Source organism: Mustela lutreola, chromosome 3, assembly GCF_030435805.1.
Source record: "Mustela lutreola isolate mMusLut2 chromosome 3, mMusLut2.pri, whole genome shotgun sequence".
NCBI lineage: Eukaryota > Metazoa > Chordata > Mammalia > Carnivora > Mustelidae > Mustela > Mustela lutreola.
In genome coordinates, this window is record NC_081292.1 from 206,444,326 (window position 1) to 206,468,110 (window position 23,785).

At 43.9% G+C, this 23,785-nt stretch overlaps 1 protein-coding gene and 1 long non-coding RNA gene across 2 annotated transcripts in view; one reads left to right on the plus strand and one right to left on the minus strand.

Annotated features, from left to right (window-relative positions):
- The window catches only part of LOC131828216 (uncharacterized), a 129,526-nt gene extending 115,495 nt beyond the window's left edge, over nucleotides 1-14,031 (minus strand). Inside the window, exon 1 of the long non-coding RNA XR_009352290.1 lies at nucleotides 13,883-14,031. This is a non-coding gene — a long non-coding RNA (uncharacterized LOC131828216). The remainder of the gene's footprint in view (nucleotides 1-13,882) is intronic.
- Nucleotides 14,032-22,086: 8,055 nt separating this feature from the next.
- The window catches only part of TMEFF2 (transmembrane protein with EGF like and two follistatin like domains 2), a 227,958-nt gene continuing 226,259 nt past the window's right edge, over nucleotides 22,087-23,785 (plus strand). Inside the window, exon 1 of the mRNA XM_059168548.1 lies at nucleotides 22,087-22,265. Within this exon, the coding sequence (XP_059024531.1) occupies nucleotides 22,094-22,265 (172 nt within the window). The 5' untranslated portion in view covers nucleotides 22,087-22,093. The remainder of the gene's footprint in view (nucleotides 22,266-23,785) is intronic.

Here is a 23,785-nt window from a genome sequence, read left to right on the forward strand (position 1 = left end):
GTGTTGTCTATTATATGTTATTCAGTGTAATTTTCTCCACAACCTTCATATTATCCCCAATTTTCACATACGGGAAATCAAAAATAGAGAGGTTAAGTAATTTGCACAAAATCATACAGCTACTAAGTGGTGGAACTTGGAAGTCAAATCCAGTCTCTACAGAATTTGATGTCTATCCAAGAACGGTAGAGTGGTTAAAGATTTTTTTTTTTTTTCAAAAGGTTTTTCATTAAGGAGAGAAAAAAAATCAGAAACATTTAAGTAAATTGTATGTTATTTATTCCTCAATTTACTTATTAACTGATACTTAGATCATGTGGAGATTGTCTTGATAGTTCTCTAATTTTAAAAAATCTGTATTTCTGCAATTATGGTTGCATACATTTCTTTGACTACAAAGGATCAATGAAAACTTGAAAACTAGCATTTGAAGACAGCTACTACAGAAGTCTTCTGTTTGGGGAAAAGCTCAATAAATTTGTTACTCATTAAATATTTATTTTTTTCTCTAAGGCAATTTAATATGTAATAAATGTAAGCAGGGAAAAAGTTATGTACTTGTGTTGTGCATTATAATCCTTAAAATAGAACATGGGATTGTTTGTAAAAGAGCAAAAATAAATAATTCAGGAAACAAAGCAAATAGAAGAAACTAAATTTACCTATTGCCATAGATATTACCTATAGCAATAGTTTAACTTGGAATATTTGCAATTTTGCTGTTTCACCTTGACAGCATTCTATGTGGGTTCAACAAGCTTAACGATAAGATATAAAAATAATAATACAATACATAAAATACGTTTCAGCCTTTCCTTAAAATGTAGAAACCTCTTTTGCACTGATGATCTCACTTGAGAAGATGAAATAATGACCATGTTCTCTTACTTTTCAGGCCAATGGGTATCAGGTAGAGTTTTTCAATGCAGACCCTGGAGAAATTCTTTATTACAAAGTCTTTTTCAATAGTTAGGGTCAGATGGTGCAGTCCCTTCCTGATGGTAGGGTTATGATAGAATTTATTTTTATGGAAGGTTAATAGGATGAGAGCACAGAAGATGAAGTGGTAAGAGTCACATTAGAAGAACGCTTAGGAGAAAAACTGGAGAAAATGACAGGGAATGTTTTAAACATGCTGAGACTGATCATTGTACATCCACATCAAAATTTCCAAAAGGTTGTTAAAAATGCAAATTAGTATTTGAAAATGTTAAAAATGAAGCCATCGATGTAGATATAAGAATCATTGATTTAGGGGTGCCTGGGTGGCTTGGTGGGTTAGAGCCTCTGCCTTCGGCTCAGGTTATGATCCCAGGGTCCTGGGATCGAGCCCCGCATCGGGCTCTCTGCTCAGTGGGGAGCCTGCTCCCCCCCCCCCTGCCTGCCTCTCTGCCTATTGGTGCTCTTTGTCTGTCAAATAGATAAATAAAATCTTTTTTTAAAAAAGAATAATTGATTTAGCTGAAACAATTTAATCTTGAAACTAGAAGAAAAGAACAGCCTGGAGTACAGAATGAAGAGGAGACGGGAAAACCAGAAGACAAAGTCGAGGATTGAACATTAAAGTTTAGGCATTTGATTATCTTATGTGTGTGCTGATCTACACTATAATAAATAAGCAACCTTTGTATTGTTCTCTTTGTTTAAGAAAGAGGGTAACATTACTATTTCCACTTTGATTCTGAGTCCTTTCGCAACTGCCTACTTATATTAGCTGTATTTCTCAAATACAAGTTTTTTTTATTTCTGTATTTCTAAGATTTACCTGCTATACAGAACGTTTGCCAAGAAATAAAATCTCGTCAAGCCGCACCAGAAGATGGTATCTTTGCCTCATAACTGTACCTCGTACATGTACAGATTCACCCTTATGTTACCTTACATGAAAATGATCCTTTTCACGGATGATTTTTTTATAACATCTCCTCAAATACAATTTCACTTCTTTTGCACCTCTGGCTCACATGCTCCTGTAACTGAGGACTTTAATTTTGAATCTTAAGTTTGTTTTTTCTGTACTTGATTATGACCTCAAAACTACACACTGGTACACTGAATCAGACAGTATTATGGGAAATAAACTTATAATGGTGGAGAATCTGTATGTGTAGGCATAAATTCTGCGACAAAATTGGCATAATAAAAGCTACTCTTTACCATTCCCTTGGATGGATGAATATTTTAACCAAGAGATATAGGCAACTGGGCACTGGGGCAAAGATATATTTATGGAGAGAACTTAGGATCCTAAATGTGTTCTCCCGAGATACAAAGCACACACGAAGCAGGACCACTATCTCAAAAGACAGAATGCTGAGTTAGGAGAAGGGCCTAAATCTTTGTCCAGATGCTGCTGCTATCAATATAGCAGGTAACTCGACCACTTTGAGCTTCAATGTCTTCATCTTTTATATAAAAGAACTAGATTATATTATCTCTGTGAAAATCCCATTTACCGCTAATAAGCTATAATTGCTCTACACGGAGGATAGAGTGTTCATTGTATTTACAGGATAAAAAATATAGTCTACATAAGTAGTCAGCACCAAAATTCATCTTAGGTAGACAACTGTATTGTTTGGAAGAATGTATTGATAGATGTTTGGTTACAGAAATAAGACACTGAGTTATTATGATGAGTGATAAGGTTCTAAATAAGAATGGGAAGACATTACTTTTGCTCCTTGAAAGAGGAAAGATGAGAAAGTGTGATTCAACAAGGAGGAACTTCCTTTGAGATGAGTCTCTTCCCAGCAGCCGCCTAGCACCATGGGAAACCCACTAGAACCATGTAATGCTCACTGTGTAGATTGCTCATGGAACCGATTCAGGGGTTGAAATTCTAAATCGCTGCACAATGTGAGGGAAGAGCAGATACAGTCCTCAAGCAGCCTGGCGCACAGAATCGAAGAGAAGCATAAAATAGTAAGCTTTTGAAGTTCACAGAACTGTGGGGAAGGATTTGAATTCCATCACAGATAGAGGAATTGGAACCTAGGCCAAGCCAAACAAAATCTTCAAGAGCAAGAAGCCGTGATATGACATCTGGCTCACCGTTTAAATTGTGAGTTGCGTCATTACCTCCTTGACGCCTCTTCATTTGCCCATTGTCCTGAAAATAACATCCAAAATCGTTGACATGAATCAGAAGACTACTTCATTGAGCTCTTGTCTACTGTTCACATCATTGTGCACGTGGTTCTAGTGATTAAATTCCTTTTAGGAAGCCTGACCCTGTATAAATCCTGGACCCAATATTTCACTTATTCTTTACCAAAAAGCTACTCCTCCTCATTTCCTTTTGATTCTGGATAACAAAGGCTCCTTTTATTTATTTATTTGTTTGTTTGTTTGTTTTCCTCTAGTTGGGCTTTCCTGAGACTAGGTTGAATCTCCATGTTTTACGGTATCCCAAAACGTCTTCTGGTTCTAACTCCTTCATAGTCCTCATACGCGATTTATTTAATCTTTGTCCTTCCTTCTAAACTATGAAGGCAGAGGCCATGTCTCTCTTTTACTATTTTATGTACAAAACTTAAAATATTTCTTAGAATATGGTAGGAGCTAAATAAATTAGCACAGAATTACTAGTTTATGAAAATAGTGGATGATTTCACGCTCAAGGGCAGAATTCAGTGATACAAGTTACACAAGTTCAGAGTTACACTGTGACAGTGCCAGGCCTCAGTCAGAGTGTGGTCATATTCCCCAAGTGATAAAAGCATCAGGTATTATGCCATCAGTCAATATCGGTAACCCAAAGCGTAGAGATGCCACATTCTATCACTACACTTTCTAACGTCCCTTTCTCTGGTCATTTGCTGTAGATTCCTTGAACAATCATTCCAGATTCTTTTTTTTTCATTAAAGAAAACTAAAGAATCCCTTATAACTGGCGTGCCTACTCCCTTGAAATCCATTTTATACCCAGGAGCACAGGGAACATTCTAAAACATAAATCTAGTCCAGCGAGGTCCTGAATTAAACCCTTCAAAGCATTATACTCAGAAATCAGCAAGCTGAAATCCTTAACATGATATACAAAACCATGCATACTCTGTAAGATCTGACTCACACTTACACCCTTAACTCCTATCGGTCATTTATTTCACAAATATTTATGACAGCAATATATGCTAGATGTTGTTGAGTTGCTGCAGATGCAGACTCCTGCACTCATAGAGTTTGCTTTGCTGGTCAGATGAAGCTAAATCAATCTGTTTACACCACCTCCCAACCCAACATCTCTCTGGGTCCCATCCCATAATATTGCCCTGAAGAAGTCACCAACGAACATCACAATGAAAAATCAAATGTTATACTTTTAACCCATCTTACTTAGCATCTCCAAAACCTTTGGCAAATTGTCCCCTTGCTCTGCCTATAAGCACTCTCGTGTTCTGATTTTTCCCTACCTAAACGATGACATGTTCTCCAGCTCCTGTAACAATTCACCCAAGGAAGAAGATGAGAAGAACTTGGAGAGAAAGAAGACCCTAGAAACTTTAATTTAAATGAGTGAAAGAGGAAAAGAATGGATCACTTCCTGAGCCCCCAGATCAGATCCATTCACCCTGCTGTACACCACTACACACTCAAGTCCAACAGTCTACTGCTAGCCCTCCACAAAGATACTCAGAGTTTCTTATCTGTGTAATTACTTACTTAATCTTATCTTTCCCATTAAACCCCCTGAAGTTGTCAGTCTTGTTCCCTGTGGCATTCTCAGAGGTAGCTTGGGGTCTGATTCGCAGTAAACATTTAGCATTGTGGAATAAATGAGTGTAAAATCGTATCATGTTTGTACATTCATCAGCATACTTTACAGTGCATAGCTGGGTGACTGTGTGTATGACACCCAGGTGGTGAAAAAGGTTAAATTACTAATAACTTAAATTACTTAAATAAGTGAGCTTCAATTACTAATAATTAATCAATATATTGATGTTGGAGAAGGTCATCAAGAGGATGTACTCACTGCTTGACCCTTGAGTTGGATCTGGGCAATCAGAGACTCTTCCTCCTTCCCCTCTCTTTGGAATATGTCTTGCCCACTGTTCCCACAGCAGGAACTGGTTTCAAGGATGCAGCCTTGAGAAACTATGTGTTGTTGAGGCCTCCTTAATGTGACTAAACCCCACTGAGGCCTCTCTATAAACTTTTAACATTCTGGCAGGCTGGTGTGGAGATTTATTTGTTTTGTGGCTGCCCAAGACAAGACTCCTGTAAGTTTTCAGGCTGAAAGCTTCCACCCACCAACCTGGGGCGATATGCCCATTTCTTAGGTCTATCCTTAACCCCCACATAGGGAGGCCATTTTGAGAACCAACAATTGGTAAGCCAGCATGGAGACCAAAGAAATAGGCTTTGGGGAAGAAGCATCTATAAGGGAGATCCCGAGTTGACCATCAGCTTTAATGTGGAGTGGGGGGTGGGTAGCCCAAGTGTTAGATGCTTGTGGACCACCATAAGTAAAGACATGCCCCCAAAAAGCTGACTGCTTGGACGTGTGTTGAGTGAAATCATACGATACGTGTTGTTCTCTGACTGACTTGTTTGTCTTACGTACTCTTTAGCTCCATTCATGTTTTTACAAATGCCAAGATTTCATTCTTTTTTATGGATGAGTAATATTCCATTGTATTTATACACCACCCATTCTTTTTCCATTCATCAGTCTATGGACATTTGAGCTGTTTCCATACTCTAGTGGTTGTAGACAACATTGTTATAAATATCAGGATGCATGTATTCCTTTGAATTGGTACTTTTCTATTCTTTGGGTAAATGCCTAGTAGTGTAATTCCTGCAAAAGAGGGTAGTTCTATTTTTAACTTTTTGAGGAAACTCCATACTATTTTCCAAAGTGGGTGAACCAGTTTTCATTCCCACCAACAGTGCAAGAGGGTTCTATCAGTACATTCTATCTCTAGGTTAGCATAATCACACCAGGGCTGAGAGGAAACACGGACTGGGAGCGGTAAGCCTACTGCCCCTCAAAGAGTTGTAACCATCGAATAGCACAAATTGCCTGGGAGCATAAGGAGAGGGGGAGCTATCCAAGAATTACACTGAGTGGGTATTTCACACCGTGCACATAACACTTTCAACAGCTCAATATGGCCAGTAAAAAAGCCAGATAACTCATGGCAGGTCACCATGGGTTACTGTGGCTTGAATAAGGAGGTTTCCCCTCATCTGTGAAGCTGTGTCCAAAATTGTCACCTTATTGTGTCATCTTAATTGCCTTGTCCATGATCCTAGAAGAGTACTCTGTTGTATTGAACTTAGCAATTTTTTTTTTCCCAGTATATCACTGAGTATGGCCTCTGAGTCATAGGATCAATGTGCCTTCACAAAAGAAAGGCAATAATGGATTTTTCAAAACTCCCCCAAGTCTACTTGCACAGGCCCACGGTATGTCATGGAATGGTAGCCCAAGACCTTTCCTTGTTCTCTTTCCTTATATTAGTGAAATGGGCCCAGTGTTGATGTATAATGCTAACTTGTAAAGATTTGCCTCTATTGTGGAAGGCTTTGCAGACTGTACTAGAGCATCTACAAGGGAGAAGATGTGTCGTCAACCGCAGAAAATTTAAGGCCCAGGCATTGCTGCAAAGATTTTAGGATTTTTTTGCTTCAGTAAAATAGCTGCAAGCCAGAAATCCTGAAAGGCGTGCACCGCCTGAAACGGAACACACCCCTGAAAGAGGGGAGACGCTGAGGGTCCTGGTCTGGCATATCCTTCCCCCAGTCCTTGCCATGCCCGACGGCACAGCTTCCGGCCAGCAGGGATGGTAGCACAACCAGGTCAAATTCCTAAAGCTCCAGCCTCGCTATCCAAGGGTCAGGGAAACTTTGTATCTTTTTTCTTGTAGAAGGGGAATACCTTCCCAGAGAAGTTTCCACTATCTGTCTTCTAGACTTTAAACTTTTGTTACATCTTATCGTATAAACAGAAGTTCTTACTAAATTTACCCAGCTAGACTTAAATGATAGACAATAAAACCTAGGTTTAGCTAATACTGAAATGTCCGTAAGAGAAAAGCTATCCTCCAAAACAGAATGAGGTTGGACATTACTCCTGCCTTGGAAGGAGGCATCTGTGCCATTTTCCAAATAGAATGTTGTGGGTTCACATATGTGACGAGTCTGTTAATTTGTCATATTTGTTAAAATACATTAAGACTCAAGGGAATGCCTTGTTTGACCTGACCCTCAGCCTACAGGGCTTAATATATCAACGGTTCAGATCATGGGGTCTTGGTTAAAAAAAAAAAAAAAAAGTTACTTATTTTGGAAATCATTATCTTTACATGTGTTTTCTCTTGCATGTGCCTATATTATCACTGTGGTATCTGCCTCCAGTGCAGCCATATAGCCACCAAACCAGCTAACTCCATGCTAAACCAACAAAAACTCTCTTGCTGACTGTTCAGGGCACAGCACAGAAAAGGGAAGCATAAGATTGTAAGAGCCAGTCAGGAGGAGTGGAGTGCTGGGGAAGAGTCATTGACAGAATGTGACCCCTGGTTTGCCCTTGAGCCGGACCTGAGCTGTTGGAGGTCTTCCCCGCCCTTGCTACTCCACAGAAAGTATGCTCTGCCCACTGTTCCCGGAGGGGGATCTGGTTTCAGGGATGCAGTCCTGAGAGAGCAGTATGTTACTGAGACCATCTGGACAGTTAAGGCTTCTACGTAAACTTTTAAGTTTGTGAAGGGCCAGTGTGGAGGTTTACCCATCCTGGGGCCACCCAAGACAAGCCAAGACAACCCTTGTATGTAGGTTCTTGTCTATTATCTGGAGTGGTCTGTCTGCCTGTTTTTTGTGTCTATCCTTGTTTTCCATACACAGGGCCAGTTTGGGATCTCACCGAAAGAATTCTCAAGGTTGCCACCCAACAACTGAAAATAAAAAGTATTCGTAAGTTATGGTTACTCCCCCAGCAAAATGGTCTTTCTTAATTTTACCAAAAATCATTGATAAGGGATTGAAGTATTTCTGTTATTTTACTGCTCTAATAATGTTTCCCAATTAAACCTTAACTTAACCTAAGAAATAAAAACAGATAGTGATTAAAATGTTGCGGATGAGAGTATATAGAAGAGAAATGAGACCAAAAGTTGAGAAGATTAATACAAGACTCTGATAAGAGATGCAAAGTGCGTTCTCACCTCCCTCTTGTTATAAGAGGTGTTTCTTTGCTTTGCTTATCCTATCATAAATTCACTGGATATTCTTATAACAGGTAATGTGAATCAAGAAAATACATGCAGAATCATAGACTACACAATGGGAGGGAACCTTTATACTGTCTGTGTACTTGTCAGTAATAACCATCTAATTCAAGGCTGTAAGATGTAATTTATTCAAAGATACAGAGATATTTTGCAAAGTCACCATAATTTTAAAAATGATCTACAGATCCTTTTGGTAACACTGATTTTTTTGTTTTTAGTTAGAGATTTTACTTCTAAAGAGATCACTGGATGACGAAAGAAGTGGGACAATGCTGTCAATAGACATGCTTTATAAAAGTGTACGTATATTTGAAATATATTTGTTCTCTTACCTAAGCTTAGATTGATATACACACAAATACTGAAACGATCACAGATATGTATGCAAATATACTCTTTGGTAGTAAGATACACATTGAACATAGTATTTCTTCATATTTTACTTCACCTCCTATTTTCCCATTTAATGATATTGAAGGAAATTTAATATCATTACCATATAATTACCATATCATTACCATATCATTATTTAATATCATACCATATATACCATCCTGTGTTCCCATTTGATATTTAATGTCATTACCACACATACAATAGCTATATATTATATAATAATCTAATAATAAAAATATAGTATAATGTTAACTAGTTCATTAATTATATGCAACAAACTTCCTCAGTTAAACTATTTAAAAGGGCTACTTTTTTTTTTAAATCAAAGAGTAGATCTATATAATGGAACAGAAAGCAAATCAAGTGATTTGGAAATAACCTATTATGTTACTATACCAAATTTTTTCTTTTTTCTGAAAATGGTTTATATAATCCGGTGATGTTATTTTCCTTATAAGTAATAAGAATGACTCGTATAAAATAGAATGTTTATCCTAAGGGTCATGAATGGACTTTGGAGGGGTTTTTAATTTCTGACACGACATTCAAAAATATTGTGGTGTAAACTCACGAGTTATTTTTCTGGAAGAAGAACCTTATTTTCTAACAACTTATCAGTTATGTGATTGTCTAAAATGTAAGTACCAATAACATACAGAAAAGGATCTACAAGTCCATGGTGGAAATAGGTAGTGAAATTAATGAGATTTCAGAAGACTTTTGTACATAGCTGTCATCTTAATACTAAAGTGCAAAAAATAATGAATTTGAGATTCATTTCATCTGTGAACTAACATTATTTAGACTTTCATGTGTTTAAAATTCATGATGGGAGGCCTGGGTGGCTCAGTGGGTTAAGCCTCTGCCTTTGGCTCAGGTATGATCTCTGTGTCCTGGGATCGAGCCCCGCATCGGGGTCTCTGCTCAGCGGGGAGCCTGCTTCCTCCTCTCTCTCTGCCTGCCTCTCTGCCTGCTTGTGATCTCTGTCTGTCAAATAAATAAATAAAATCTTTAAAGTCATGATGAATGATTTTAAGATCAGGAATCTATGATTGAAATAACTTTAGGTATGTCTATAGAAGTCATATTTTAAAATGGCTGAAATGATTGATTGCCACCTCATGTGCACAATTTCAGAGATATTAAAATGACAAATCAACTGGCTTAAATTGTCTTAAATCTTCTTTGACAGAAAGTGGAGTGAAAATAAATAACATTTAAAAATTGAACTGAAATCTTAGATGTTATATGGAAATGACCTATCTCTCCAGATAGATAACCAAATATTTCTCAAATGTGTGTTTTCATGAAATGTAACTTTCTACAAAACGGTAATGCTTTAATATGTTTACATATAAAACAAATATATGCTGTGTGCCAAGATGAGGACATTTTGTTGCAAGCCAATAGAAGCACAGCATCTCACCCTGGACCTTTCAATCAGATGACACTGGCAAGACAATATTTTATTGGAGAAATAGAACTTGTTAGAGAAATAGGTTATTGTTATGGAATGTAAGTTTATTAATGCTGTAAATTTATCTTCACATATGTCATGTAAGATGCATTAGTACCCATTAGATGCAGGTATCAGCTAAACATTAATGGAACTATTGTTGAATCTTTTCACCACAATATCCTCTGGGTCGTGTGCACACGGCCTCTGAACAGAGCTTTCTTCTAAATGGCCGACCATGCTAAGTGATACGCAATTAAGAAATGTGCTATTCCACTGCATTAAAGCACAAGCCAAATGCAAGTTATTAGCATCCATTTCCAGTACGACTTGGCAAGTGAGAGAAGGCGGGCGACAAGGAAGTGATCACTTACCTTACAATAACAGTTTAAAGACTAAGACTTGCCATCCACGTGGTCTGGCTAGAGAAGCTTTCTACCAGTGCTTCGTAGTTATCGTGACCACTCAGAAAGTAAGCTCATTGGTAAGGAGCGTTGAATCTTAGGTTAGAAAACACTGAATAAATCTTTAGCATCAATTTCCGGTCCTCTAACATAGAAATAAAAAATACTATGTTGTACTGGTAATGGGAATTATTTAAATGGTTTTGTAAGGAGCAAGTGCCGTGGAGATATTATTAACCTTAGTACTAATACATAATTAAACAGTTGACCTACATAAACTATATTTGGTCATGAAATTAACATTGGCTTTTCCCACATACACCAACGACATTGTTTCCTCATCTATTCATGGCATCGTATATCACAAATATATTAAAGACATGAAAGTCAGTTACAAAACTCTTAGGAAAAACATTAAAAACCTCTAAATTATTATGTCTGATTTACTCAAGGAAAAAATCACAGATTAAACTTTCATAACAATGATGGATTTATGAAGAAAACCATTATTTTCTGCTTTAGACAAAATGAGTTAGTTGTTTAAAGTACATAAATCCTATCTTATAAAATTTCCTAGTTTTCTGGAATTAGTGGGTTTAGTCCACATATAAAAATGGAAAATCTCATTTATAAGATGATTTACAGTATGCTTAACCAACAGTTCCAAATATTTACATTTTCTTTTATCTACCTTGCTCTTCAGTTAGGAGCAATTTCTCAAAGCAGAATGCTGGGGGCTGAGATGTCACCAGTCATTGTCAGGGTTTCTGACTCAGACTTTAGCAGCAAAGACCAAACCAAATAAACTGCCTCTGTTTTATAAACACTTCAGCCATGATACCTGTCCTATTACTGAGAGCCTTGCAGATTACAGATCTCATTTAATCCACATATGGCAACTGTCAAGTTATATAGATTAAAAGGGTATAAAGAGAATCAGTGAGATGAGGCTTCACATGGCTTCAAGGGTCAGAGCCAGAATTTGAAATCAGATTCCAACTCAAATTCTGAGTCCTAGCCATTACCCTAAAGCAGCTTGTGTCATTGCTAATCCCTAGACAATTGGCTATACAAGGGGAAAAGGTGCCATTTTTAAAGATTCTGTAACTCAAACAAAGGAAGATTTAGCTTTATGAGAGGAAAGAGCTAATTCACTCTGTCTACACTGGTGTAGCATGTTAAACACTGTCCTTTGTATGTCTCAGAGATGCAACTATCTTTGTATGATATAATTAAACTTCCTTGGAAAGAGTTCAAGACCAACCCACATTACCTTGAATTTTAAAACATGGCAACTGACATTACATTAAATTTCAGCATTATGTGATATGACAGCAAATGGAAGGAAACTAGAAAAATATTGTACCTGTAACACTTCTGTGCAAGGATATCAGAATTAAATTTGAAAGGTATTTCTAATATTTCCAATATTATTCTCAGATTAGATACATTCCTCATTGAGAGTAGTTGAGACTACAAAATGTGAAGCTTTGTTTTGTTAGCTACGTCAGTATTTCCCTTTAGAAACATAGCTGTGTTGTCAGTATGTCCCTTAGTCTCTTTATTGGGGACGTGGGGGAGATAGCCTTATTGAAAAGACAGTATATCATATAACACTGCTGCATTAATGCTTATTTGAAAGTAAAATAAGTTAAATGTCCATAAACAAGGTCCTGAATAAATTATGAGACAACCAACATGAAATTCTACCAAGCCACATGACGTAGATCTCCTTGTGTTTATTAAGTGGCTAAAGCAAGAAATAGCACAGCGTATATGGTTGCAAAACCATTCGCAAATCAATAGGATACATATCTGTATTGATATGTGTGTATATCCTTTCGACTCTTCTCATGCATCTCTATGTCTATCTCTCTCTGTATCTAACCATCCACCCATGGCAGATCAATGTGTTCTGCACATTCTTAACTATGTCTGTCTATATTTTATCTATGAGAGATAGAAAGAGGAAAATATGCGTGGACAAATCTAGAAGGATTGTAAAAGACTAGTGGGAGCCATTACCTTTACATAATGAGAAGACCTGGGAGCTACGATGCCTGGATGACTCTGTATAATCTGCTCATGATGGGAATTATCATGTGTCGAGGTACGCATGCACACAAACACATATGCAGATACATGTGTGTATTATATGTGCACACACACACACACACACACACACACACACGGTACGTGTGCTAGAGCGCGGCCCCCAAGCACCACCGGTTGCCTACCTTCCTCTTTCTTTCTATACCTATCACTTGAAAACCTCAAATTTCACATCAAGTAACTGTTATTTATTTCATGGTCTGATGAATTGAAGGGAAATACAAAGTTGGTTAAAAAATAAATAAAAATAAATAAATGCAAACAAACAAACAAAAACAAAACAAAACAAAAAACAACAGAAAACAAACCACAGAGGCGCGCTGTGCCCAGAGTCAAGCACTGCCCCCGGCGGGGTGAGAGGAGCAGTGACCTCGCAGGGACCCGCCGTCCATTGCGGAGGCACTCCTGGGCCTGCTCGAAACATCGCCTACTTAATGCTGACTTTTTTCCCCCAAATAAGTTCTGCCTTTTAAAGGCAGCTTCCTGCGAACTTCCAGGTCATTCCAAAGGGACGCCCCCGCCTTCCCTGGCGCCGCGTGGACGCGCCCACCGGCCCCCGCAGGACGCGGACGCCCCCCGCCCCGGCCGCGCCCCTGCGGACCCCCGGCTGTGCGCGCCGCCGCCCCGCGCCCGAGAACACACCGCCCCGACGGCGCCCGGAGCTGAAATTCGGCGTCGCGTGTTAATAATGACGCGCGGACAGTCCGACTCGCGCACGGAAGTCGGGGTTTACACAGCCGGGCAGGAGGGCCGCTCTCGACCCCGCGCCGCCCGCAGCCCCCCGGCCAGCCCCGCGGCGGAGCCCCGTCCCGCAGCCAAACCCCCTGCGGCGCAGCGCGGGGCCGCGGCCTGGGTCGGGGTCGGGGCCGCGCGGGGTCGGGGCCGCGCGGGGTCGGGGCCGCGCGGGGTCGGGGTCGGGGCCGCGCGGGGTCGGGGCCGCGGCCGGGGTCGGGGTCGGGGCCGCGCGGGGTCGGGGCCGCGGCCGGGGTCGGGGTCGGGGCCGCGCGGGGTCGGGGCCGCGGCCGGAGTCGGGGCCGCGGCCGGGGTCGGGGTCGGGGCCGCGCGGGGTCGGGGCCGCGGCCGGGGTCGGGGCCGCGCAGGGTCGGGGCCGCGCGGGGGCGGCGCCCTCTAGCGGACGAGGGCCGCCCTCGCCGTCGCCGCGGGGTCCGGGCCCCCCGCGCAGTCAGACCCGAGCAGGCGACCCGACCTCTGGGCCGCCAGCGTCCGCTCCGGGGTCCGGCGCCCCCGAGGACGTGCGCAGGCTCCAGACTGACCTGAGCTTCCGGGGGGCGCCCTGGCCGCTGGGCAGGAGGTCGTGAGGTCGAGCTGGTGGGCGCTTCTCGAACACGCCAACCTGTGGCGGTGTGTGCCAGGCGTGCCCCGGTCTCGGCGAGCACACGGGGCTGCGTGCGCACGGTGCACGGTGGCGCAGGGAACACTGAGGGAACGCATTTCGTTCTTTAAACCAAATTTCTTTCCCTTTTATTGGTAGTTCTGAATGCCTTTTTTTTTTTTTTTTTTAATTTTTCACCCATGGAATCAAAAAGGGCCTAAATGTTTGATTGCAAGTGGAAAAATAGGAGACAGAAATCAGGTCCTGGCATTTTTTTTTTCCATTTTATTTGTGCGTGAATTTTTAATATAAATGTGGGGACATGAAGCATCAATGCAAGTTAAAATGTTCCAGTGAACAAGTCTCAGCACTTCAACTTTGTAACAATTATAAATAAGGCTGATAAATTTTTCTGGACAATGCCAGCATTTAGATTTTTTTTTTTAAACAAATAAATTCCTTATTCACAACAGTGAAAGAAAAAAGGAAGGAAAGAAGGAAGGAAGGAAAGAAGGAGAAAGAAAGAAAGAAGAAAATGGGAGAACTTATATAAACTACAAAATAAACTATTTTATAGTTATTAAATAATGTGCCATTATCAGATGTACTAAAACTTTAAAATATCCACAACATCACACTGATACATAGATAATGGTCATCAGACATCTAATGCAGCTAAATGCAATTTAGAAACACATATCTGAGATGGAGATATTTGGGTTGCCGAAAAACTACAGTGAAAAAGAATAATTGAAATAGCTAAAGTAAAGTAAAAAAAAAAAAAAAAAAAAAAAAGATGCTGCTGCCCCAGAAAGATGAAATGAATGTCTGCCTTAACTCTGGATGGCTTTCTATTTATAGACGTGAGTCCTTCCTGTAACTTGTCTTCTTCCTCCTGTAGAGCTCCACACCTGATTCTCCATTTTCGAACAACAGGTTAACTTTCTTGTTACTCAAGTAATAAAAATAACTCTGGACAAGAGAAAACTGAGACTCGGAGAAGCTAAGTAACCTGCCCACGGACACCCAGCTCGTAAGCATCAGGGCAAGGCTTCCAACTCAGGCAGGTGCTCTTGCCCTGCCCTATGGCCTTACCGTGATGTCATATCAGAAGCTCTAATAATAGCCAGTAAGTGGCTAAGTGTCCAGATTTACACTGCAAAGCAAAGAGAGAAGTATAGAAGTGTAAAAAAGTCAATTAAACTCTCTTTACAATCTTGCGAGATTGTCTATTTAAGCACCTTTAGCATGTTCAACAATGTAAAATACAGCTTTTCAGAAAGTCCTGTTGTTAGACTAAATATGCATCTGACCTGTGTTACAATCACTGCTATCTAAGGTAAACCGCAGGGAAAATATGAAAGACTGTAACTGTTTATAATGTTTACAGTGAGAGGGAGACTTGTATCAGAAGAGCTGCAGAGTATTTACCTTACTGTGAGCTGCTTTTGCTGCTGTTTGTATGAAACAGAAGTCAGAGAAAAGGACCAGCCTTATCACACAATTTTTTTTTTAAAGATTTTTTTATTTATTTATTTGACAGAGAGAAATCACAAGTAGATGGAGAGGCAGGCAGAGAGAGAGAGAGAGGGAAGCAGGCTCCCTGCCGAGCAGAGAGCCCGATGCGGGACTCGATCCCAGGACCCTGAGATCATGACCTGAGCCGAAGGCAGCGGCTTAACCCACTGAGCCACCCAGGCGCCCCCACACAATTTTTTTTTTTAAAGCCTCATTCCTTTAAACTATTGTTACTAATGGTGTAATAAATGAAAATCCATCGCCATACTTTACTGCAGTGTTCTCTTGCTAAAAGGGATTCCATGATCAAATAATATTGGAAAACCTGAGTTCAATAAAGTTAAATAGGTGTTTAGTTTTATTTGATGCTGTTTTGGTTTGATTTTACTACAGGGCTCCTCAGAGCCTTTAATATGCAAATGTGCATTGTGAAGCTAAACAGAGTTTATATGAAGTGTTTCCCAAATTTATTTTATGACAGAAGCCTCTCTACTCAGTGTTTTTCCTTCTTCTTTTTGGAGGTGTCCGGGGAAGAGGAAGAAACACTTGGGTGTTAGAGGTGTCAAACAGTAGAGAGTGTCAGTTCCTAAGAGACTTAGTTTGTCACACACAAGGTGGGCAAAAAACAAACAACAACAACAAAAAACAAAGCAAAAAGAAAACCCAAACCAAAAAATCAGAGAAACAAACAAAAAAATTAAAACAAAGAGGGACTTGAAAAGCAGCTTCATTCCAAACCGATTCAAACTTCTGGCTCTAACTGCAAAAATAAAGTTTCATAATGACTTGAAGAAAACTCTTAGGTCTAAGATAAGGCTTAATTATCTTTAAATATCTTAATTATAATTAAATAGTGATTGGAAACTGTCTGAATTTGTAAATAAAAAGACATCAGATTGTACTGAGATGCCTACTGCCTTATATATCTAGTTTTTAAAAATAATATTCTTTCCCCAAACTATTGGCAAACTAGTGGCAAACATTAACTGCTGCATATTGCTTTGGTTAAATATCTTAATCAGATAATGTCTTTTGTAAGATGTTTATTTTAAAGTTTTACATGAAAAACAATTACCCTTTTACTTGCTGAAACTTGAATATTTGGATAATGAGGAAACACCCACTCATTTACTTTCCCCATGGCAGTGGCTATCAACCAAAGCTACACGTGACAGTCATCATGAAGCTTTTAAAAATCCAGTGCTTTCCACCTCACCCTCAGAGGGACTCAAAACCTTGGAGCAAAGACTCTGCATCAGTATTTTTTAATCCCCCAGGTGATTATAATGTACAGTCATGCCTTAATAGGAAATAAACTATTTTTCTAGCACTGAAATTATAAATCTACACATAAACTATTATGAAGGCACCAGAATCACTAAGGCATAGGAACTTACATTATAAAATGATTTCTTTAAATCATGGCTTTTTATTTACACATCATTAAATAATTGCCATGAAGGGTAGAAAATTTACTTTCAGTTAAAAATTATAAAAAAATCAACCTGAAATGAAGACGAATTCTTGGAAATATTACCAATAGCATTTGATCTACAAATTAAACACTTGATGTACCAATATATTTGTTACTGATAAAATAATATGTACTTTTTATAATAATACATGGGGCGCCTGTGTGGCTCAGTTGGTTGAACAACTGCCTTCGGCTCAGGTCATGATCCTGGACTTCCAGGATCGAGTCCCGCATTGGGCTCCCAGCTCCCTGGGGAGTCTGCTTCTCCCTTTGACCTTCTCCTCTCTCATGCTCTCTCTCACTCATTCTCCCTCAAATAAATAAATAAAATCTTAAAAAAAATAAATTAAAAAATAATAATAATACATAATATAAATAATAAATAAATAAAATGTAAATGATAAATAAATGAAAGCTCATGAAATAATTATTTGTGTCTATATATCTTAGGTAGGCTAGAAATTAAGAGATAAAATATTGAGGTTTTGGATTAGATATTAAAATGATACTGTATTTCATTATTAGTAATCAATATTGTGCACTTCAATGTCACACATATATAACTTGTGTATACTCAGTTATTTTTATTATATATTTGTTATAATAATTATAATTATATATAAATAACTGACTATGTGCATACATATTCATGTATTCATTCATTCATTTATGTAGGGATTCACCCCAAAGCCATTATCATTAAATCATGTTTCTCCCTTAATCTTCAGAAGAACCCTTGGAGGTAGATATTACTCTTGCCTCTATTCTGCAAATGAGGAAATTGCCCATGGTCCCAAAGCTAGTAAGTCAGATATAATAGAAGCCTACTACATATTTGGTAAACATATGCGTAGAGAAATTCAATAATTTATGGTAGATATAGAGATAGACGTGTATAATAACTCATCTACAAACTTAGTATAAGCCTTTATCATTTTTTTTTAAGTGATTTGTAAACCCACCATGGTGCTCAAGCACATGAACTCATGACCTGGGGACTGAGTCTCATGCTCTACTGACTGAGACAGCCAGGCACCTCCCACCACCACTTTTATTTAGTGTAAACACTTATCTTGTCTTAGAAACTTCTCTGCCAAAAGTCCTGCGGAAACTGGGCAAGAATCCAGATATCTTTTCATTTGTCATAGGAGTAGAGTAAGTACCTTAGTTCTTAAATAAGGATGAATATTAAATTACAGATTCCATGGTCCAAACCCAAATTTTCTGAATTAGCATCCCTGACAGTGAGACCAGAATTTGTCCATCTTTTAAAAAGCTTCTTAAGTAATTCATATCAATTAATTCGTAAGAATTGCAAGTATGGAAACCACTGGATCTCATTGCTCACGGTTGAGATTTAACGTTTAGGGCTTACTGATACTCCACAGAAAAGGCAAAGTTGAGTCCCGACCTGTGCCACTGACTAGGTTTGTCCCATTGGGCAAGTAAGTCCCTTGATGTTTTAAAAGCTATATGTCTTGTCTCTAAAATGGAGCTAAGGACTTTCTTGTCTCATAAGTTTTGTGGGGACTAAAAATGTGTTTTCCCCCGCATGATACTAACACTTTAAGAAGCACACTATATCGCTTACCATTATTAAAATACCAGAAAGTAGTAGACAGTAGGAGATAGAGTTTTGAAGGGCAGCACCTTATTATCTCAGGTTTATTTACTTATCTTAAATTATTCCTGTTCTAAATTAACCTTTTTTTCCTTCTCCCAACTGTACCCCCCATTAAAGATCTGAGTTATATCACTATTCTTAACAATGACTTTTCCATGTAGAGGGAAAAAAATGTTTTTAAAAAGTTCTATGGAGAGAATTTCTGTGCTGTTTCTGTTTAAAAATATGACAACTTGACTCTACACCCTTTGAGTTGATTCTAGACTGTGTATGCCAGAAATAAACTGCTTTAACTCGGGAATATTGAAAGTAAATATTCTGTACTCTTTTAAAATAAGAAATTTTGCAAATGCACGAGACAATTGGATAATATAGATAGTATTCATAAAATGCACAATGCAAAGTGCAATTTGTAGACTGGGTTTTAGACTCAGTTCTAATAAGTAAACTGATTTGACCCTGTTGGGGTGAAAGTTGAAGCGTGAATCCAATCACTAGTCCAAACTTCATTGCTGTAAAATGTAATTCCTGTCTATTTCTGCTGTACTAATGATGAGGCTAAATAATGTACATATTTTTATTTACGTGTTCAGTGATACTACGCTCTGTTCAGTGAGTGATGTTCTTCTGCCACTTGGTGGTGCTTGCCAGTTTCAGAATTTGTTTCTTGGTGGCACTGTAACCACTAAATACAAAGCAAGCTGAACAAAATCACAGCATTCCTATTGGAACGGCTTTGCTTGAAACTGTTTAATAATTTAAAGAACCTCTGTGGAAGTAACTGCATTTGTTAACCAGTCACAACCAGTAATTAACTCCTTTAGAGTTTTAAGTTACTTTGGGCAAAATGTCTTAGGAAGAGTACATATTATTAGAAAGCATGCCAAAAATTTACTTAGCAGGGAATTCAATAACAGTTCTACTCTGCTAAGAGGTTCTGTAAAATCCTACTTACATAGCCAAGTGCTGAAATCCTAGCAGGTCCTGTCTCATTACCATAATTACTGGTAAACACTTTTAAGGACTTTGCCTTTAGTTTCAAGCATGACTTCTTCTCCTAAGCCTGACTGTAGCACACCAGCCTTGCTATGGAAACTGGCATGTTCTCCCTCTGAACCGGGCGTTATTAAGTCTCGCTCTTCCCTAAGCGTGTTTACGTGGCCGCCTCTGCTGCAAGGGTGCAGTGAAAGGCATCTGGGATCCCTTGTTTCTGCAACATCGGCCGGCAGCTCCATCTGAAAGGCATTCCGTTTCCTTAAAGAATTTAGCTGCGCTGTCTAGAAGCCGATTTTTTGATGCCTCCAACGTCTGGTCTAATTGATCTGTTTTAATGGAGTCTTTGTCGGTGAGGGGCGAGATGCCACCGACTAGAATGCTGGGATCTGCGGCTTCATTGCCGGGAGCGAGAGACACAGGTTCAGAAATCTTTGGAAGTGGGCGGGGGTTGGGGGTAATCTTGGGGCGGAGGCGGAGATGTAAGATAAAGGGCTGAGTTTCGCACAGGAAAAAAGATGAGATTTCTTTGAGGCTCTGAGGTGCTGCACGATCCCGTCTCTCAAGGGAGAAGTTGAAAAGCAAGGAAGTGGGAGGAGGTTGGAGGTTAAAGGACCTAGAAGGAGAGCCCGGCGCGATTTGTTCTTCTGACGGTGCCTGCGGAGGACCGAGAGTCCCGGCCTCCCCAGTGCACGGGCGCCGCTTTTAAGTGATGGGGGCTGGACGCTGATGGTCTGTGAGCCTCCGCCGGACAGGCGACCAGGACAGCAGGGAAGGCCAGATTTACAAAGAGAGAAGCAGAGATGAGGACTCTTGAAATAGAGAAAGGGGGGGGGGGGGAGGAGAGGAGGAAGAAGGGAAGCCGAGGAGGGAAAGAGGTTGGGACGAGGGACAGAGGCTTCCACGGAGGGCGCTGCGGGAAGCGAGAAAACACATCTGGACCCCCGAGCCATCACACGGAAAATTCTGCCGTGTCGGTCATCCAAAGCACTGTGACCGCAGGAGCCCCCCGGGGCAGCACAGAAAGACGCCCCCCTCCACCCGCGTCCCGGGGAGCTCCTGGACCAGCCGCTGGCGCCTAAAGCCGCCGTTGGGCGAGCGGGTGCCCGGCGGCGTGGGGGGCGCGGCGGCGGCGGGCGGGTCCCTGCACGCCGGGGCTCGGCGACCGCGGGGGGGAGACGAGCGCGCCGGGCGACAGGCTCCCGCCGAGTCGCCCCGCTCGCCCCCGCAGGTCGCCGCAGACCCGGCGGACGGGGCCGCACGCGCCCGGGGCCGCCCCCCACGCCGCCGCAGCGGGCCGAGCGCCTCGGAAGCCGCCTCCCGGGGACGCGCCCGCCACGCGCCGGGGCCGGGGCCAGGAGCCCTCCCGCCGCTCGGGCCGCGCGTCCGGACCGCGTCCGACCTCCGACGCGCCGGCCCGACCCCGGCAGCCGCGCGCCGCTTCCCGGCCGCGGAGGAGCGCGAGGAGGGCAGCCCCGGACCTTCGGCTCTCGCGGCGCGGGAGCTGCGGGGCCGCGCGGGGAGGCCAGAGAGCGGGCGCGAAGCCGGGCTGAGTCGGTCCGCGAGCGGCCCCGGGGCGCGGGCTCCCGGCGGAGCCGCTTCCAGGCCGGCCGGGGCTGCCCCGTCACCGCCGCCCGCGCCCCCGGGTCTCGGCCCCTGCGGAGCGCTCCCGGGGCTCCCGCCGCGACAGTCCCAGCTCGAGCCCGGCTCCGGGCGGCGTGTCCGGCGCGCAGGCGACCCCGCTCCAGGGGGACCCCCCTGCCGCCGCCCCTGCACCGCCGCCCTCCCGGCTCCGGCGCGGAGACGCCCCCGGCCCCGGCGGACGCGCGAGGCCCCGAAGAGGGAGCTGGCTCGGGGCCCCGGCCGGGACGCAGGGCTCGGTGGGGGCGTCCCCGGCCGCGGCGTGGGAGGGTGTGGGGTCGCGCCCTCGGAAGCCCGCGCTCGCTCCCCCGAGCCAGGCCCGCGCAGCTCCGCTCGGGCAGCGCCCGGCCCGCGAGCCCATCTGTGGCGCCCGCCGCCGCCTCCCCGCGCCTCCGCGCCGACCCCGCCCTCCCGGGACCTGCATCCCGCTCGGCCAATCAGCGCGCGCCTGCCTCCTCCCACGTGACCTCGGGCGGGCTGAGGACCTGCTGCTTCCCCAACGCCAGAGGGATGCGGGCGGCAGAGCGCGAGCGGCGGCGGCGGGGCTGGGGGGCGCCCTGACTCTGCCTCCGGCCGGCCTGCGCGGACCCCGCTCCTCTGCCCCCGGACTCGCTGTCCCCGTGCTCCGCGGCTCCCGGAGCCCCGCCCTATGGCCGCGGACCCCCGAGGGTCCGGCGCGGCCGCTCGGACGACCCTGCGGCTCCCGGGGCTGGGCCGGGTCCCTGGATGTTTCTGAAACTCCCGCGATCATGCGCGGGTCTGGCCGCCGCGTCCCCGTCCGCTGCCCCTGCCGCCGCCCGTGCCGCCGCGGTCCGCGGGATGCCCAGTAGCCCGCCGGCCGGCCCCCGCGACCGCGCGCCCCTCGGAAGCCGCTGGCCACTGCGGAGCCGCGCGAACTAGCCATGGTGCTGTGGGAGTCCCCGCGGCCGTGCGGCGGCTGGACGCTGTGCGAGGGCTTCTGCTGGCTGCTGCTGCTGCCCGTGCTGCTGCTGCTCGCGGCCCGCCCGGCCCGGCTCGCGGCGTTCCCTACCTCCCTGAGCGACTGCCAGACGCCCACCGGCTGGAACTGCTCCGGTAAGCGCGAGCCCCGCCGCGGCCCCCCGGCCCCCCGGCCCCCCGGCCCCCGGCCCAGCGGCGCGGGCGCGTGTCCGGCGCGGACCCGCCTGCCCCCGTGCGCGCCCTCGGCCCCGGCCTCCCGCCGCCCAAGCCCCCGGGACGCCCGACCTCCGCCCGAGGGGGCGCGGGAGCCGGCCAGGCCGCGGAGCGAGCGGGGCCGCGGCGCTGGGGGCGCGGAGAGGGCAGGGGCGCGGACCCCTGCACCCGCGCCCCGGGAGCTGCGGGCATTTTGGGAAATACCAAACGGGGCGGTTCTGTGGATCATCGGAAGGAGCCCCGGTCCGGGGGCAAAGACGAAGCAGAACCTTCCCCATCCTTGAAGGAGAAAGTCTCGCTCGAACCAGCGAGAAACAACTTTATGAGAAAGAACAAGCGAGAAAGCAATAAATCAAATAGTGACTGCGGGGGAGACGGATTCCGGCGCAAGTGCCGGGAGGCGCCCTGGTCTCGCGTCCGAGAGCAGGTCACTCGGATTCTCCGGGAGCTTGGGTTTCCAGAGATGCATCTCTCCCTCTCCCTCTCTCCTTCCCTCGGAGACTCCCTTCCTCCCTCTCCTCCTCTCGCACAGCCTCCCAGTCCACTGGCTGCAAAAGACGGCGTTTCTGCAGCCCAGAGATGCTTCTCTCGGGCCTCCCTAAGCTCCTAGATGAGGAAGGGAAGTCGAGAAAAGATGCGTTCGTCGGTCTCCAGGCCTGGGTGTGCATGACCGAGCCAGGCAGGCTCGTGCGCCGGCGGGCGGAACCGACTCCATTTCTGGGCAGGCTTCCTTGGACTGGGTCAGGCGCGCCTCTTGCTCGCCGGGGTCCCTGCAGAGTCTGAGCCGGGGAGCTTGGCAGACTTGCCTATGCTGAAGCCTCCTAATTAAGGCCGGCCGGGGGAAGGGAGATGCTGGACCCTGGGCTGGCTTCGCATCTCAGTATGACAGCCCAGAGTATACCCTGGCGGGATCGTGGGGTGATTTCAGTGGCATTTAAAATTGCGATCGCATGCCTGGGTATTGTCCCCTAGGTCTGCTCTGTACTAGTTTTAGAAGTGTGCATGTAATTTTTCATCTTCTGTAAATATAATTCTGCTGCAGTTAAATCGGGCTCTGAATAAAGTGGCTTCCAGGGATGTATGTGAGCTGAAGTGTGTATAACTTACTTTGGAGAGGTGGGAATGACCAACTGTAACTCAGAGGAGGAAGGAACCTGTAGCCCTGGGTTGTTGCTGATGGAAATTCCACGAGTAGATTTTTATGCATCATTGCAGTTTGTGCTTTTTAAAGACTGGTTGAGATTTCTAACCTTATTAGATCTGGGTCAGTAGATTGCCTTTGTTCTGTTTCAGGCAATTTCTAAATTTGGTATTTTTATAAAATTTAACATATTTACGTGGACTTGTTCATGGTTCGTGGGTGCATATATGTTATTTTTGAAAAGCTGAGTTCCGCTTTACAGGTGTCTAATCACTTTTTAGGTGCTTTATCGTAGGCATAT